A 17,796-nucleotide genomic window follows, 5' to 3' on the forward strand; every position below is an offset into this window, starting at 1 on the left:
CTCTAATTCATTACATGTACTTAGTACTTAATATAGTTCCACAAGATTCATACCTATGATAAGAGAGCACAGCTCATACAAACTCAGGAAGAGACAGAACTAGGGAAGAAAGAGATCATGGTGGTGGTTGGTCCTCCTGTCTCCCCCACAGAAACCAAGACACATTCAGGAGGACCTCAAGAAAGCTGGCCTGGCCCCAGGCAAAGAGATAATAAAGGATTTGGATTTTAACCCCTTGGCTACTTGTGTGGTGATTACTGAACTGAAATGATGGCTGTTCCCAGAGACCCCAAGAAAATCAAAACAGAACATTACATATCAGTGTCCCAGTTTTCCCATATCCCCTCCAACATTCAGTATTATTTTTTCCTGTCATTCTAGCCAATTGGACAGAGATGTAGTGGTATCTTAGAGTTGTCTTAATTCACATTTCTCTGATCAATTGTGATTTGGAGCACCTTTTCATATGACTACAAATAGTTTCAATTACTTAAGCTGACAATTGTCTGTTCAAATCCTGACCATTTATCAATTGGAGAATAGCTTTAATTCTTATAAAATTTAGTCAATTCTCTATATATTTTAGAAATGAAACTTATCAGAAACTTTTACATTTGAATGTAAAAATGTTTTCCAAGTTTATTGCTTCCCTTCTAATCTTGTCTGCATTAGTTTGTATAAAAACTGGTCTTACTAGTTTTAATGTAGTATTTATTTTATTTTATTTTATTTATTTATTTTTGTCATGAAATGGGTAGCTAGATGGCACATGATAGAGTGCTGGATCTGCAGTCAGGAAAACCTATCTTTCTGAGTCCAAATTTGGCCTCAGATACTTTTTAGCTATGGGATTTTTGGAAAATCATTTAACACTGTTTGCCTCAGTTCTTCCTTTGTGAAATGATTTGGAGAAGGACATTACAAACAATTCCAGGATCTTTGCCAAGAAAAGCCTAAATGGGCTTAAGAAGAATTGGGCATGACTGAAACAACAACAACAAACATAACCTCTTCCATTTCTCAATGCTTACTTTTTTTCACGTTCATGGGAGAGGAACAGTGACTTATCTAAACTTAGAATATCCTCCAAGAGCCAATCCTGTGCTCTACACAACATTGATTTGCTGAAGCTGCTGTTGTTCTTGTTGTTTTACCTCATTGCTCTTAGTCAGAGGTTCTTGTTCTGAAAGTCTCTCTCAGTCCTTTTTTGGAGATCAGTCCAGAGTACCCTGAATCAACTTGCTTTCCTGTCCAAGAGGAAAATGTTCAACAGAATATAAAAAGAGTAGTATTGTTTCTTTGAAACGTAAAAGATTTAGTATATACATGAATAGAATACACATTGCCCTGCACTGAGGAAAGAGAAGATAAACAGTTAGTTCTATCTTAACTCTGAGTTAGAATAATGTGGAAACAGAGATCCATGTAAACTCTTCCGGAGAGAAGTCCTGCTAAAAGTTCCTTATGAAACATTTTTGGGTTAAGTTAAAACATACAAACAACATCAATAGAATGTTTAAGATCCCTTTCATAGTGGTACTAAAGAAGTATAGTTCTGTAAGCTGAAACTCAATATATGGGTCAGGCCTATATCCTAAACTACTAATGAACACTGTCAGATGGATCTGAAAAATAACGAATTAAAACATAAAGAGGAATCTATAACACTTGCCAGAACCAAGCATAAATACAGTGGATTTGTTAAGTACTAACTGGGAATAGTAATGGGATATTAGACAAAGATCAAGAGCAGCATAATACAGGGGCAAGTCTACCTATCAACTAGAATTAATAAATTACAATTTGCCAGTGTTGATGATTAAAAAGGCAAAAAGAAGTATAGATTTTGCCCTCAAGGAGCTTACGTTGTAATGGGAGAAGATAGTCCATAAAAGGGGCAGCTAGGTAGTGCAGTAGCTAGGAATTAGGAAGCATCATCTCCTTGAGTTTAAATGTGAACTTACTGTTTGATTTTAGACAAGTCACTTAATCCCATTTCTCTTAGTTTCCTCATTTAGAAAATGAGCTGGAGAAGGAAATGGCAAACTACTCCAGTATCTTTGCCAAGAAGAGTCAGATACAATTGAAAAAAGTAACAGCAACAATAACAAATGTGGAGGGATGGGGAAAATGGCAGGAAGTAGGAAGAGAAAATCTCTGCAGGGTACAGTGTGTGTGGGAGGAAGGGAGTGATGCTAGAAAAATTTAGCGTGAAGTGGGGTTTAGATCTTCTCTCAATATGGAGGTTTCAGGAATAACTGACCAATGGAAGGAAAGAACTTCAGAGGAAGAGAGAGAAAGCAGATGAAATAGTTTGGCAAAGTGTAGAAAATATATTAATAATCCAATCTCCTCCAGTTTAGCATAATATCTTATGCTGATATTATAAATGATCTGGAATGTCCAAGTCCCTGAAAAATAGAAACCCTTTGGAGGGACAGAAAGAGGTTCTTAATTCAATGCAAATTTGAATGTGACTCTTTTGTTTCTTTTACTCTGTATTTGCAATTGGTGCTGTGTTTTGAATTTTTGTGAGCTTAAGTATTTCTAAAGTTATCATTATTTTTGTTTTGTTGTTTTTAATTATGTCTGATTCTTTGTGACCTCATGTGTGTGTGTGTGTGTGTGTGTGTGTGTGTGTGTGTGTGTGTATGTGTGTGTGTGTGTGTGTGTGTGTGTGTGTGTGTGTTTGGCAAAGATACTGGAGTGGTTTGCCATATTCTTCTCTAGGTCATATTACAGATGAGGAAACTGAGGCAAAAAGGATTAAGTGAATTGTCCAGGTTTTCTATCTAACCTTAGAGGAATGCCAAAATATAAATTTCCAGTTGGTCAAGAAGGCTCCAAAATGTACCTAGGCTATATTGGAATACTGAATCCACCTTCATTGGCATACAACACTTATAATTCCAAAGTAAAACATGAAAAAAGGAACTTAAAGGTTATTTAATTAACATTTTAATTTTACAGCTTTTTAAATAAAAAATAGCTTAAATAATATGTAAGAAATTAAAACCCCTAGACTAAAATGATTCAAAACCAGGTCTTCCAATTTTGTGTCCAGTCTTCTTTTCACTACAGAAAACTAAACAGAGGCTGACTGATCATTTGTTGCCATTGTTGTCCGGGTTTCCTACTAGAAGTGTTCAGACTAAAGCAGGTTAAAAGTGGAAAATATTTAACAAAATAAATAAATACAATAAAATAAAGGAAATATCAATGTGTGGTTTTCTAAGATAGTATGCAGCCTATAGGAATCATTATGAAGGTTCAGTGACCTTCCTTCCCACCCTTTTCTGTTTGAAATTGAAAACAGTGCCTCAGGGGATTTATTGTACATATGTACTATATGATTTCTAAGATCCCTTATGACTTTCAGATTCCCTAATTATTCTTGAATTCTTTATTACAGTCATGTTAATAGAAACTTGAAAGAAGTGTTCATTTGTTAAAATGAAAGCACAAAAAGAAAAAGAAAACCTCCAAAACATCATGAAGAAGAAAATAACAGAGACAAAGCATATATTAAGATCCTATGAATTTTGGAAATCTAGCAAATGTGTTATAATACAAAATGAGATTTTAGCTGTTAGCCTATCCTCATGTTTTTACATTTTTCACTACTTTTCAAGAATACATTTGCCTCTAAAGCTATAGTGTCAAACTTAAATAGAAATAAGGATCCTTAAAATGTAAATAAAGATTATGGGCTGCATATTGACTAAGACATAAGTTTACATATTTTTTAAAATTATGAAATCAAAGCATTAAAAGCAGATAGGAACTACATTTTAATCTAGCTCAGCAGGTTTCTCTTGTCTAATGCATATACCACATATTTGACACTATAAAAGATAGGAAGTGAAATAAAGAACATTTTTTTTATTTTGCAATTCTTTAGTTTACCTTAATTGATGAAAGACTAATTATTAAAACTTGAAGGGTAGGAACTCTTTTTTTCAATGATACAAGTCCTTCATTCTCATTGTCACACTATCACACATATCACAATTACATTTTTAGAAGAAGGGTTAGCAGAATCAAGGTAGTAGAAACCCATTATAAATTGTCCCATATGGATTCAGCTATAATATTCAAAGTACATTTTCAAAGTATAGAAAAGCATATAAGTTGTTTTCATTCATAAGAAGAGACTGCAAACAATTTTTTGTTAAAACAGGTTTTATTTTAGTCCCAAGTAATTTAATACTTTAAAAAATCTATGATTTTGTCAATCTGAACATTCTAACTATTCAATTGCATTTAAAAAATTATAATTCCTTTTTCTCAAGAGTTTCTGGGATTATATATTTACTTTGTGGACAACTTAATGATAAATGTTTCTAAAATAGTTCTTACTCAAACAAAAAATACATATATCATGACTGGGACTCTGGGCTTTTGTACACCATGAGCAGTTATGGGACTTTGTAGAAATGTGAACTTTATTTGAAGTCCTCATCATTTTTATGCCTTCAGTCAAAAACATCTCCTATGGTGTTTTTAAAATAGAGGTAAAACTAACACATATCTTGACTTTCTCTTTTATCTTACTCAAGTGTGTTGAAACAACAACCAAAAAGTAGAAGAGAGCTTTTCATCAATATCTCATCTGAAAGTTTTCCCCAGATGCTGTTTTCCTATCTTGTAATAATTTTATCATATTAGCATGGAGAGAGAAATGAATTAAGTTTAATAGATGATAATCTGAAGAATGTCTCATAGTATGCAAGGCTATTCCTCCTTCAGGGATTTCTCAAAAAAAATGACTGAATAATCTAGGTAATAAATGAGAAAAACTATGAACAGCATGATTTTACTCAAGAAAATGAAGGAAATAATCTTTCATTTCTAGCTTTTTAATGAACTTATATAAATTTAATCTCCATCTTTGGAAAACTATATTTGTTACTAAGTATCATGAGAGATAAAATGAAAATATGACCCAAAGAAATAAAGATGACCTGACAACAATTTGTCAAGCTATTTATTGGATGAGTTTTCTTCATGAATTTATTTAAAAAATAACTCCAGCAAAATCTTAATGTTTGACTATAAAAAATGACATTTTACCCACAGGAGTAGAATTTTTTATTTAATAAACATTTAAGATTAATTTACAAAAGCTACTAGAGCAATGAATCAGTCATGAATTACTTACAAGGCAATAAAATTGAAAATAACTAATTACAGATTCTCACCACTGAAGCAAAACACACTGGCAGTAGCGAGGAGATGGTACGTCTCAGATACATTTAATACATGGGCCAAGATTCTAATGTTGTCTCTGATCCATTCTTCTGTAATCACATCTCACTTCTTTTCTATGGTACTTATTTTGGTTAATGGGGAGAAACGTGATTTTTTTTTCCCAAAAGAAATTTATCCAGAGTTGTTTGTTTTAGGGAGAACATTCTCTCAGTCTAACATATGGTATATTTGTCATTAAAGTTTGTCTGCATAAATATTTTCTTATTCTATTTCTTAACATAAGTTCATGCAGTACTTTTTAATTTTAGAACAAAGTAAAAATTAACAAAGGTACCTTATTCTGTATGTGAAAGCTCATAGTTTCTTTAAAATGAGAATTATGTTTTTATAGTCTTTATGACCTGGATTTTTATCAGCTGGGAAAATTAGTATGAATTGACATTTGAAATATAAAAAACGTTGGTATGTAATACTTGGAGCAGTTTAAAAATATAACTTGTCTTGTTTGTAAACTAGCAATGCAAAACCCTGAACAGTTGGGTGCTATTCAGCATTTTCTGACCTTCCAGAATATTGTGTAGCCGCCATTGTCAATGTCACTTCTTTGAAATATCTGAGGTTACATGTAAAACCAATCAAGGCAATATTATTTGTACATATTATTAAACATGCAAAAATTTCCTGAAAGATGTCACCCAGATATCAAAAGTCTTGTAGAGCTCAAATTTCTCCTTGGTATCCTTTTGCTGGAAGTATGGCTCTCATAGGGTTTGGGAGTCCTGAAACTTATTTTGGACGAGTGGCTCCTTTAATAACTGGTTCCCTATTCAAATACGTTGCCCAGTAGACTAAGTTGAAAGTGCCAAATAGGACTGGAAAAACAATTCGGGACATTTTGTCAATCTTGCTGATGCTATTGTAAGTCTTTTTACTTTCAGGAGGCTTCTCTTCTGCAGGTTTCACAGGGACAGGAGTTGTGTTTGAGACACCTGAGGGAGTTGGATCTTTGGGAATGTTTGGGGGATGGGTCATCTTTCCAGTATTATAAGCATTTGTTGATTTGTTTATGAATATTTCACGCTCTTTTTTCTGTAAAATACAGTTAAAAAAAGATAAACAGATCATATTGCTTATAACCTATTTGAAAGCACAAGGGAAGAAAGATGTAACGGATACAATTATCTCTTTTCTCCCACTGCCATTTCAGTTGTTAAAATGTTTCTCCAATATTACCAAATGGAGGATTTTTTTTTAATAAAATGTCTACTGAATGATTAAATTGAGACTATTGCATGATTACACACATACACACCACATACACACAACACACACACACACACACACACACACACACACACACATTCCTCAGTATTACTAGGGACTCCAGTTTTTAATTCCTTATAAGCCATGTAATTATCTAGTAATTCAGCAGCACATAATGTAATCCTCATAAATGTAACAAAATGTAAGATCTTATGGAAAGATGAGAGAGAAAGACAAACAGAGAGGGGGAGAGAGAGACAGAGAGAGACAGAGACATAGATACAGACACAGACATAGAGAGAAACAGAGAGGGAAAGGGAGGGAAAGAGGAAGGGAAGAACAGAGGGAAAGAGGAAAGGGAAAAAGAAGGGAGTGAGGGAAAAAGGGAAAGAGGAAGGAAAGAGGAAAGAAGATAGTTTAGCTGTGTGAACATAAAATCCTCCAAGTTGACTGTCAAACCCATGGGTTCATTACTAGCTGTTAAGGAAAATGGTAAGAGACAAGAGTCCTCTTCATCATTTCTATTTTTTTGCCTACCATCCGTCTTAGTATCACTGGATTGTAGATGTCAATTTAGAAGATTATTTGCAAATCATGAAGTCCAACCCTCTCATTTTATACAAAAAGAAACAGAGGGCTAGAAAGGCAATAATTAAACCCAGGACTTACAATTTCAAGTTTCATTTAAAATCCTACCACATAATGCCTTTCTATTTTAGGTCAGTTTTTTCTAAGTAGATAATATATATAGAATAGTAATTATTTATTAAGTGCCCAGCTAATTTCAGGGGATATGTAAATAAGGGGAAAAAAAGTATAACTCTCCTGAGGAAGATATATTCTAATGGGAAGAAATTATAACAGATTATGATTTCATAACTTATACAAAATATAACATAACAAAATTAATAGTATAATCAGAACAATTAGAAATGCAAAATCTCATAAAAATCTTGCCCAATAGTTTATTGGTATAAAATTATCTTTCAGAGGAGAGAAATATCATTTTGTGATTCATCATTATTAAAGAAGCAACCTATTTCTAAAAGCTTTTATATTATAGATATTTTTGTTTATTTGTGTAACCAAAAATGAATACTGCACTCACTTATTCAATATTACTCATGTAATATTTCCTAAGTTATCCCTCTCTCCAATTATATTTTGTTTTGACATGTGAAGTTCTCCTTCCTCAAATAGATAGGATTACTATCATTATAGACTTCCTTTGGATTTTAGGAACTATGTGCAGTCCATTAGTTGCTTCATTAGTTTGATGCAACATATTATATAAATATATTAATTCAAGAAAGTAGGGAGTTTTATATAATTGCTAACATCTGCAAGGTTGAAGAGTGGAAATTCAATTGTTAGAACTAAAAAAAATCTTCCCAAGATTATTACTCTTGATTATACTTCCCAAAAATAGCAATGCAGGAACTTGTGAGATCCATCTCTTTATTCATAAACTTTATTTTGTCCATTTATTTTAACCTCCTCTGCTAGCATATCTTTGGTCAGAGTTGTACCAAGTAGTACTACTAGCTCAAGCTGTATCTAAATATAATTATTAATTTGTGATACCTGGATGGTCAATCTGTCATTTTTCACTTGTTCACTTGTCTCTAAGATTTGTTTTCTTTTTTTCACACTATCATGCAAATAATAAGGATCCCTTTTGCCTCAAGCCTGAGTTAATGTAATAACACACTATCAGATCCAGCAGTAGATAAAGCACATGTTCTTAGAAGTGAAAAGGAAAAATCAAAATAAGTACCTTGTTTTTCGCTGCTTCCTGAGCTTTTTTTCCATCCCATGCCCAGCTTCTCTTTGTAAAATAGTTCACTGTTGCAAATTCAATCAATGCAGAAAATACAAAGGCATAGCACACAGCTATGAACCAGTCCATTGCTGTTGCATAAGCAACTTTGGGCAGAGAATTTCGGGCACTGATGCTCAAGGTTGTCATTGTCAGGACTGTAGTAACTCCTTTGGTCAGAAATACCAGGCAAGAAGGTGGGAGAAAAGAAAACAGATTAGTTAATTAACATCTTGAGCCTTCTAAAGAAAAAAAAATAAAATCCACCTAAAACCAATAAATTAATTCAATGTGATCCATATCCCTTTGTGACACTGAGATTACTGGGGATGTATAGCTTTTAGTGTAATATAAAGTTTTGAGAATGATAACAAATTTAAAGTATTATCATCAATACCACGAAAAAAGGTTAGATGTTTTTATATAAAGTGGCAGAGATTAATGGTCAGTGTAATAACACAAGTGCATTTTATTTTTAAACATCTTAAATTCAAGTTAAATCTACATACCTATGAGGTAAAGTTGGAATTAACATATTGATTGAACCTTAGCTTTAATCTGTCATAGACCTTCATTTTCCCAAGAACAGAATCTGTTATAAGATTGAATTATTATTTATTTCTTAAATTCAGAATAAAATAAATAAAAAATAAGGTTGCAAAATGTGATTCTAGGCATTTATTCTTGGCTTTGGGGGAATATGGGTATTTTACTGTGGAGACACTCCTCATGACAGGTGGTATTGCTCAGATTTTTCTTTTTCCATGAAATTGGATAGTAACCCAATAAATAGCTTTTGAAGTATCCATGTATTTCTGTTGACATGAAAATGTCCTTCTGAAATAATCCCTCCCTTTAACATTTTTCTCTTGATAATTGCATTAATTTAGTTGAATAAAATAGCATGGAATGTATTTGGCAGAAAAAGGATCATACTGCTGTATTTTCCAAAACATGGAGGATAAAATGTCCATGCCCTCACTACAATAAAGGGGATCCTAGTTACTTCAACCAATAATATTCCACCTTTAAAAAGTAAACCACAAAAGAAAAAAAATTCCTAGACATTCACTCATCTTTACAAATTTTTGAAAAAGAAAGCAGGCAAGAAAAATGAACTAGACCCTCATAGAAAAATAGCAATACACAGACAACAGACTTCCTGTATCCTAGACAAAGATCCCCTGTTCCCATGGCATAGAAGGGTAGCAATATATAAACTATATTCATTTATTTGACTTTGCATCATTATATGAGGCTATTAAAATGCAATATTTGTAATATTTAAACATGCTATGATATGCAAAAGAAGATGGACTTGAAAAATTTGGTGTGGTGCCTAAATATGTCAGATGGCTCCCTTTATAGTATTTTATTAGTTTTACTGATGAATATTTAAAATGTATCTTAGAGCTGAAAATAACACTAAAGAACATGTAGTCTAAGAACTTCATTTTACAAATGAAGAAACTGAGGCCTAAAGTAGAAAGAGACTTACCTAAAGTTGCCTGAGTTAGTTAGTAAAAGAATTAAGGCTAGACTTGAAGTATTGATAACAAAATCCATTAATTTTTTTTTCTACTCCTGAACCATGCCGCTTTTCATTTATGAAGTAGGTTTTTTGGGTGAAGGTAACATTTTTCAAATTTTGTTGTTGTAATAGTTTTGCTGATGTGTCATTTCTGATACTTTGTTACCTTATTTGGAGTTTTCTTGGCAAATAAACTGAAGTGTTATGCCACTTTTTTCTTCCCAAAAATTAAATAATAAGTAAAACTAAGGCCTTACTAGTGCTAGGTCTTTTCCATGTTAGTTAAGAAATTAGATTTCCAACTACTTCAAGCCTATAGAACATAGTATAGAACTCAGTATGTGCATGATGATGGAATATAATAATTACTTAATAAATGTTTATTGGATACAACTTGTGGCTAAATTTCAAAAATAAATTGAAAAGTCTGGGTTTTTTAAAATAATTTTCACAAAGCCTCAGCATATGTCTATCCTAAAATTCCAGAGGCCTCCAATTATGTCCTAAATGTGGAGGAATAGAAAGAATAATATTAAATTAAGAGTTAGAAGATCTAGATTGTAATTGTAGATGTGACTTTAACTACCATTGGATAAGTTATTTAATTTTTCATCCATAAAATTAAGGAGGCTGAATAAATAATACTTAAGATACCACTTAGGACTAAGGGCAGCAAGGTGGCACAATAGATAGACCTGATGTCAAGAAGACTCATTTACCTGAATTCATATCTGGCCTCAGACACTTAATAGCTGGTGACCCTGGGCAAGTGACTTAACCCTGTTTGCCTCAGTTTCCCCATCTGTAAAATGAGCTGGAGAAGGAAATGGTAAATCATTTCAGTATCTTTGCCAAGAAAACCCTAATATTATATAACATAGCATAACATAATATAATGTATAATATGGTATCGTATTAATCTGACATATTTTACATATATACATGTGTACATATGTAGCTTTGCATATATCTATGTAAAGCTTTCCTTGTGAGAGTTAATATATGCATATTGTATGTGTATTTTAACTGCATGGTTCCTGCTTTTTGTATGTATGTATATCTATGTCGTGTCTGTGACCATCTTAGAACTGTAGTTCGTGACTGAAAAATGACTAAAGAAAAAACCCAGAACTAAATCTATGATATTCTATAAAAATAAAATTCCAAATAAATTAGATCAATTGATATTTTATGTTACAGAATAGTAAAAGCAACAAATTAAAGGTGGAATGGAAGGACTAATATAAAGAAGAATGACAAGAATGAGACCAGTTAATTACCAGCTTTAAAGGAGCACATCAAAAAAAAAAAGTTTTATATAAAATTGTATTTTATATTATGCTATAGCAGAATAGTGAATATCTGTAATGATAACCTTGAATCAAACAGAAAAAAAGTTCAAATATGTTCAATTATGTTTAGTATCCTCTTTTTTAAATTTAAAAATTGTGAAAGATTTTTCAGAAAGATTTAAAATTGAATTACTTTTAAAAAAGAAAATGAAATGAAGCTCTAAGAGGCATACTTTAGTTGTCTGTTTAATTTCTCCATCTGCATTTTTTTTTTGTAATTGTATAAAATTGTTGATGCTTTTCAATTTACCAATTCCTATGATATGTCTCTTCCTTTCATTTAAATAAATGTGAGAAAATAAAGTTATTGGCTAGGAAAACTCCAAGCATTTCAGGGATTTGCCTAAGGGATTGAATTGAAATCTGAATTCTATTATGGGAGGAACCTTATATTTGCCACTTTATATATACATTTCCCAACAATTTTGGAAAACAGGGTGTTTATTATAATATATTGAATACACTATAATAATATTTTTCTTAAACATGTAAAATCTGAATATTCAACTTTCTAAAAACTAACCTAACAATATACTTCTGAAGACTGTATACTATACAGAAATGTAAATATATATGTATATATATATATATAAAATCTTATTAATATGTCCAAGTTTAAATTGAAAACTTATAATGAATAAAATTCACTTTAACATTTTCCAAAATGTGTGTATCATTAGTTACATTAAATGTTCTTATGCTATGAAGATTTCTTATATATTCTTCTAATTACAACTATTCCTTCTACATCATGACCTTCCACATTGAAGCTTTAACATATATTGGTAATTTAATGGGAGTTTTGTAGAAGCTGCAGACAACAAAGGCCAACAGATGACACAGAGCCTATGCCCAAAAAACTTAGTCCAAATCTTAGACAATATTGATAATACCACATATAAAAGAAAGGAAAAAAAATCAAACTTTGCTGATATAAAGGGAAAACCAAAAAAAAAAATTAAAGAATCTTCTAACCCCTGTGAAGTGGAAGGGATAATTATAATGGTTCTAGAAAACTAAAATCATTGTATCTTAAAGATGTATGGGGCTTCAGGGGTCTTCTAATTTTTAAAATGTATATTCTTAGTCTTAACTCCCAAACAAAGCAGCATTACTCTTTATGAGCATTTCATTAGATTCTACTAACAAAACTGAAAGGCAAAATATTGTTAATCTTGAAGGAAGACAGACTTGATTGGGCTCACAACCAGCCTTGACATATTATGACTAACTATACACATAGGCTAATCACTTAATTTCTTGATGCTAGGTAATTTTTAAAGAATGAGTATTATGATTATCAGGGGAGGAGCTGGAAAATGCATTATATTATCAATATAATATAATGTTATATTAATCCGACCTGTGTATACATATATATATAGATATATATATAATACACATGTGTCCCTATGTAGCTTTGCATATAACTATGTAGAGTTTACATTGTGAGAGCTAATATATGCACATTTGTATGCATCTGTATGATTTTTATATCTGTATGATTCATGGTTTTTTTTTTTTTTATGCATGAGTAATTTTTTATAACATTATACCTTGTAGTCATTTTTCCAAATTTTCCTCTCTCTCCCTCTACTCCCTCTCCTAGACGACAGGCAATCCCATATATTTTACATGTGTTACAGTATAACCTAGATAAAATATATGTGTGTAAATCCAATTTTCTTGTTGCACAGTAAGTATTAGATTCCGAAGGTATAAGTAACCTGGGTAGATAGACAGTAGTGCTAACAATTTACATTTATTTCCCAGTGTTCCTTCTCTGGGTGTAGTTGTTTCTGTCCATCATTGATAAACTGGAAGTGAGTTGGATCTTCTTTATGTTGAAGATATCCACTTCCATCAGAATACATCTTCATACAGCATTGTTGTTGAAGTGTACAGGGATCTATTGGTTCTGTTCATTTCACTCAGCATCAGTTCATGTAAGTCTCTCCAAACCTTTCTGAATTCATCCTACTGATCATTTCTTACAGAGCAATAATATTCCATAACCTTCATATATTATAATTTGCCCAGCCATTCTCCAATTGATGGACAACCATTCATCTTCCTGTTTCTAGCCACTACAAAAGGGCTGCCACCAACATTTTGGCACATACAGGTCCCTTTCCCTTCTTTAGTATTTCTTTGGGATATAAGCCCAATAGCAGCAATGCTGGATCAAAGGTTCTGCACAGTTTGATAACTTTTTGGGCATAATTCCAGATTGCTCTCCAGAATGGCCAGATTCTTTCACAGCTCCACCAACAATGTATTAGGGTCCAGTTTTCCCACATCCTCTCCAACATTCATCATTATTTGTTCCTGTCATCTTAGCCAATCTGACAGGTATGTAGTAGTATCTCAGAGTTGTCTTAATTTGCATTTCTCTGATCAGTAGTGATTGGAACATTCTTTCATATGAGTGGATATAATTTCAATTTCATCATCTGAGAATTGGTCATATCCTTTGACCATTTATCAATTGGAGAATAGTTTGATTTCTTATAAATTAGGGTCAGTTCTCTAAATATTTTGGAAATGAGACCTTTATAAGAACCTTTAACTGTAAAAATATTTTCCCAATTTGTTACTTCCCTTCTTATCTTGTTTGCATTAGTATTCTTTGTACAGAAACTCTTTAGTTTGATGTAATCAAAGTTTTCTATTTTGTGATCAATAATGATCTCTAGTTCTCCTCTGTTCATAAATTTCTTCCTCCTCCACAGGTCTGAGAGGTAGATTATTCTCTGTTCCTCTAATCTATTTATGATCTCATTCTTTATGCCTAAATCATGGATCCATTTTGATCTTATCTTGGTTTATAGTGGTAAGTGTAAATCTATATCTAATTTCTGCCATACTAATTTCCAGTTTTCCCAACAGTTTTTTTTCAAATAATGAATTTTTATCCCAAATGTTGGTATCTTTGGGTTTGTCAAAGACTAGATTGCTATAGATGTACCCTTTTTGTCCTTTGTACCTAATCTGTTCCACTGATTGACTGACTAGTCTATTTCTTAGCCAATACCAAATGGTTTTGGTGACTGCTGCTATATAATATAGTTTTAGATCAGGTACACCTAGACAACCTTCATCTGACTTTTTATTCATTAGTTCCCTTGAAATTTTCGACCTTTTATTCTTCCATATGAATTTAGCTGTTATTTTTTCTAGGTCATTAAAATAGTTTCTTGGGAGTCTGATTGGTATAGCACTAAATAAATAGATCAGTTTGGGGAGTATTGTCATCTTTATTATATTTGCTCGGCCTATCCAAGAGCACTGAATGTCTTTCCAATTATTTAAATCTGACTTTATTTTGGTGGCAAGTGTTTCGTAATTTTGCTCATATAATTCCTGACTTTTCTTTGGTAGATGGATTCCCAAATATATTATACTCTCAACATTTGTTTGGAATGGAATTTCTCTTTGTATCTCTTGCTGTTGCATTTTGTTGCTGATGTATAAAAATGCTGAGGATTTATGTGGATTTATTTTGTATCCAGCAATTTTGCTGAAGTTGTGAATTATTTCTAATAACTTTTCATTAGAATCTCTGGGATTTTCTAAGTATACCATCATATCATCTGCAAAGAGTAACAGTTTGATTTCCTCATTATTTACTCTTATTCCTTTATTCTCTTTCTCAACTCTTCTTGCTGAGGCTAACATTTCTAATACAATATTGAATAGTAATGGTGATAGTGGGCAACCTTGTTTCACTCCTGATCTTACTGGGAAAGGTTCCAGTTTATCTCCATTACATATTATGCTTACTGAGGGTCTTAAATATATGATCCTGATTATTCTAAGGAATAGTCCATTTATTCCTATACTCTCAAGTGTTTTTAGTAGGAATGGATGTTGGATTTTATCAAATGCTTTTTCTGCATCTATTGAGATGATTATTCATTTGATTATTAATATGGTCAATTATACTAATAGTTATCCTAATATTAAACCAGTCCTGCATTCCTGATATAAATCCTATTTGATCATATTGTATTATTCTGGGGATGATTTTCTGAAGTCTTTTTGCTAATATCTTATTTAAGATTTTAGTATCAATATTCATTAAGGAAATTGGTCTATAGTTTTCTTTCTCAGTTTTTGACCTACCTGGTTTAGGTATCAGTCTGTGTCATAAGAGGTGTTTGAAGTAGGTATCCTTCATCCCCTATTTTTTTCAAATAGTTTATATAACATTGGAGCTAATTATTCTTTAAATGTTTGGTAGAATTCACATGTAAATCCATCTGGTACTGGGTTTTTTTTCCTGGGGAGTTGATTAATAGCTTGTTCTATTTCTTTTTCTGAAATGGGACTATTTAATCAATTTATCTCCTCCTCCTCTGTTAATCTAGGAAGCCTATATTTTTGGAGGAAGTCATCCATTTCACTTAAGTTATCAAATTTATTGGCAAAAGTTGGGCAAAGTAACTCATTATTTCTCTAATTTCCTCTTCATTGGTGGAAAGATCATCTTTTTCATTTGTAAGACTAACAATTAGATTTTCCTCTTTCCTTTTTCTGATCAGATTTACCAAAGGCTTATCTATCTTATTGGCTTTTTCATAAAACCAACTCTTCGTTTTATTTACTAATTCAATAGTTTTTTTTTTTTTTAACTTTCAATATTATTGATTTCTCCTTTTAATTTTAGTATTTCAAGATTGATTTTTGGTTGGGTGTTTTTAATTTGGTCTTTTTCTAAAGCTTTTTAAGTTGCAGGCCCAATTCATTAATCTTCTCTTTCTCTATTTTGTTCAAATAAGCCTCTAAAGATATAAAATTTCTCCTTATTACCACTGTTAACTGCATCCCAAAGATTTAGTATGATGTCGCATCATTGTCATTATCTTGGGTGAAATTATTAATTGTTTCTATAATTTGCTGTTTCACCCAGTCATTCTTTAAGATGAGATTATTCAGTTTCCAATTACTTTTTGGTCTATTTACCCCTAACTTCTTATTGAATGTAGTTTTTTATTGCATTGTGATCTGAGAAGAAGACATTTATTATTTCTGCCTTCCTGCATTTGCTTTTGAGATCTTTATGTCCTAATATATGGTCAATTTTTGTATAGGTTCCATGAATGGCTGAGAAGAAAGTACATTCCTTTCTATCACCATTCAGTTTTCTCCAAAAGTTTATCATACCTAGTTTTTCTAATATTCTATTTACCTTTTTAATTTCTTTCTTATTTGTTTTGTGGTTTGATTTGTCTAAATCTAAGAGTGCAAGGTTGAGATCTCCCACTATTATAGTTTTACTTTCTATTTCTTCTTGCAACTCTCTTAACTTTTCCTTTAGAAATTTAGATGCTATACCACTTGGTGCATATATGTTTAGTAGTGATATGGCTTCATTGTTTATGCTACCTTTTAACAGGATATAGTTTCCTTCCTTATCTCTTTTAATTAGATCAATTTCTGCTTTTGCTTGATCTGAGATAAGGATGGCAACCCCTGCTTTTTTGGCTTTACCTGAAGCATAATAGATTCTGCTCCAACCTTTTATCTTTACTCTGTATATATCTCCCTGCTTTAATTGTGTTTCCTGTAAACAACATATTGTAGGGTTCTGACCTTTGATCCAGTCTGTTATCCGTCTCCGTTTGATGGGAAAGTCCATCCCATTCACATTTACAGTTAAAATCACTAATTCTGTATTTCCTACTATCATATTATCCCCAGATTATGCTTTTTTCCCTTGACCCCCCTGAACCCCTTCCCCAATATTTAATTTATAGACTCCACTTGTGATGTGCAGCCCTCCCTTTTTAGTATCCCGACCCTTCCCTTTTCTTGTACCCTTCCCTTATTCCCCTTTTCCTTTTCCCTTTTCCTCTCCCCCCTTTTAATGAGGTGAGAGAGAATTCTCTGAAAAACAAATATGTCAATTATTTACTCTTTGAGCCTCTTCTGATGAGAGTAAGATTCACACAATGTTTCTCCCCCTCTCTAAATTCCCTCAGATGTGGTATATTTTCTATGCCTCTTCCTGGGATGTAGTTTCCCTCTTTTTATCACTCCTTCCCCTTTTTCTGATACTACCCCCTTCCCTTCACTACTCTCCTTTTTTTAATATCAGTAAAATCAAATTTTCCATGCGGACTTTCTGTATATCCACAACAGAGATACAGTTCTCAAGAGTTCTTTTTACCTTTTTCTGCTCCTCTTCAGTCTTGTAGATGTAGATCAAATTTTTTGTTTAAGTCTGTTTTTTTTTTCTTAGAAACAAATGGAATTCCTCTGTTTCATTAAATGACCATCTTCTTCCATGGAAGAAAATGCTAAACTTGGCTGGGTAGTTTATTCTTGGTTGCAATCCTTAATCTTTTGCCTTTTGGAATATCAGGCCCTTCGATCTTTTAATGTGGAGGCAGCCAGATCTTGAGTGATCCTTATTGTGGCACCTTGATATTTGAATTGTTTTTTCCTAGCTGCTTGCAATATTTTTTCCTTTGTTTGGTAGTTCTGCAGCTTAGCTACAATGTTCCGTGGAGTTCTTTTTTTAGGGTCTTTTTCAGAAGGTGTTTGATGAATTCTTTCAATGCCTATTTTCCCTTCTGTTTCTATTATCTCTGGACAGTTCTCTTTGATGATTTCCT

The 17,796-nt window shown here is 32.3% G+C and overlaps 1 protein-coding gene across 5 annotated transcripts in view; it reads right to left on the minus strand.

The window, feature by feature from the left end:
* Positions 1–650: 650 nt before the first annotated feature.
* The window catches only part of GABRA5 (gamma-aminobutyric acid type A receptor subunit alpha5), a 110,365-nt gene continuing 93,219 nt past the window's right edge, over positions 651–17,796 (minus strand). For 4 of the 5 annotated variants that reach the window (XM_074300316.1, XM_074300315.1, XM_074300314.1 and 1 more), the window contains exons 9-10: positions 8,252–8,463; positions 5,075–6,300 (exon numbers count right to left, since the gene is read on the minus strand). In XM_074300316.1, the coding sequence (XP_074156417.1) occupies positions 5,998–6,300; positions 8,252–8,463 (515 nt within the window). In that variant the 3' untranslated portion in view covers positions 5,075–5,997. Of the gene's footprint in view, positions 1,248–5,074; positions 6,301–8,251; positions 8,464–17,796 lie in introns of those variants that run through there. The other variant, XM_074300318.1, reaches the window with a different exon arrangement.

This window comes from Sminthopsis crassicaudata, chromosome 3, assembly GCF_048593235.1.
Source record: "Sminthopsis crassicaudata isolate SCR6 chromosome 3, ASM4859323v1, whole genome shotgun sequence".
Taxonomy (NCBI): domain Eukaryota; kingdom Metazoa; phylum Chordata; class Mammalia; order Dasyuromorphia; family Dasyuridae; genus Sminthopsis; species Sminthopsis crassicaudata.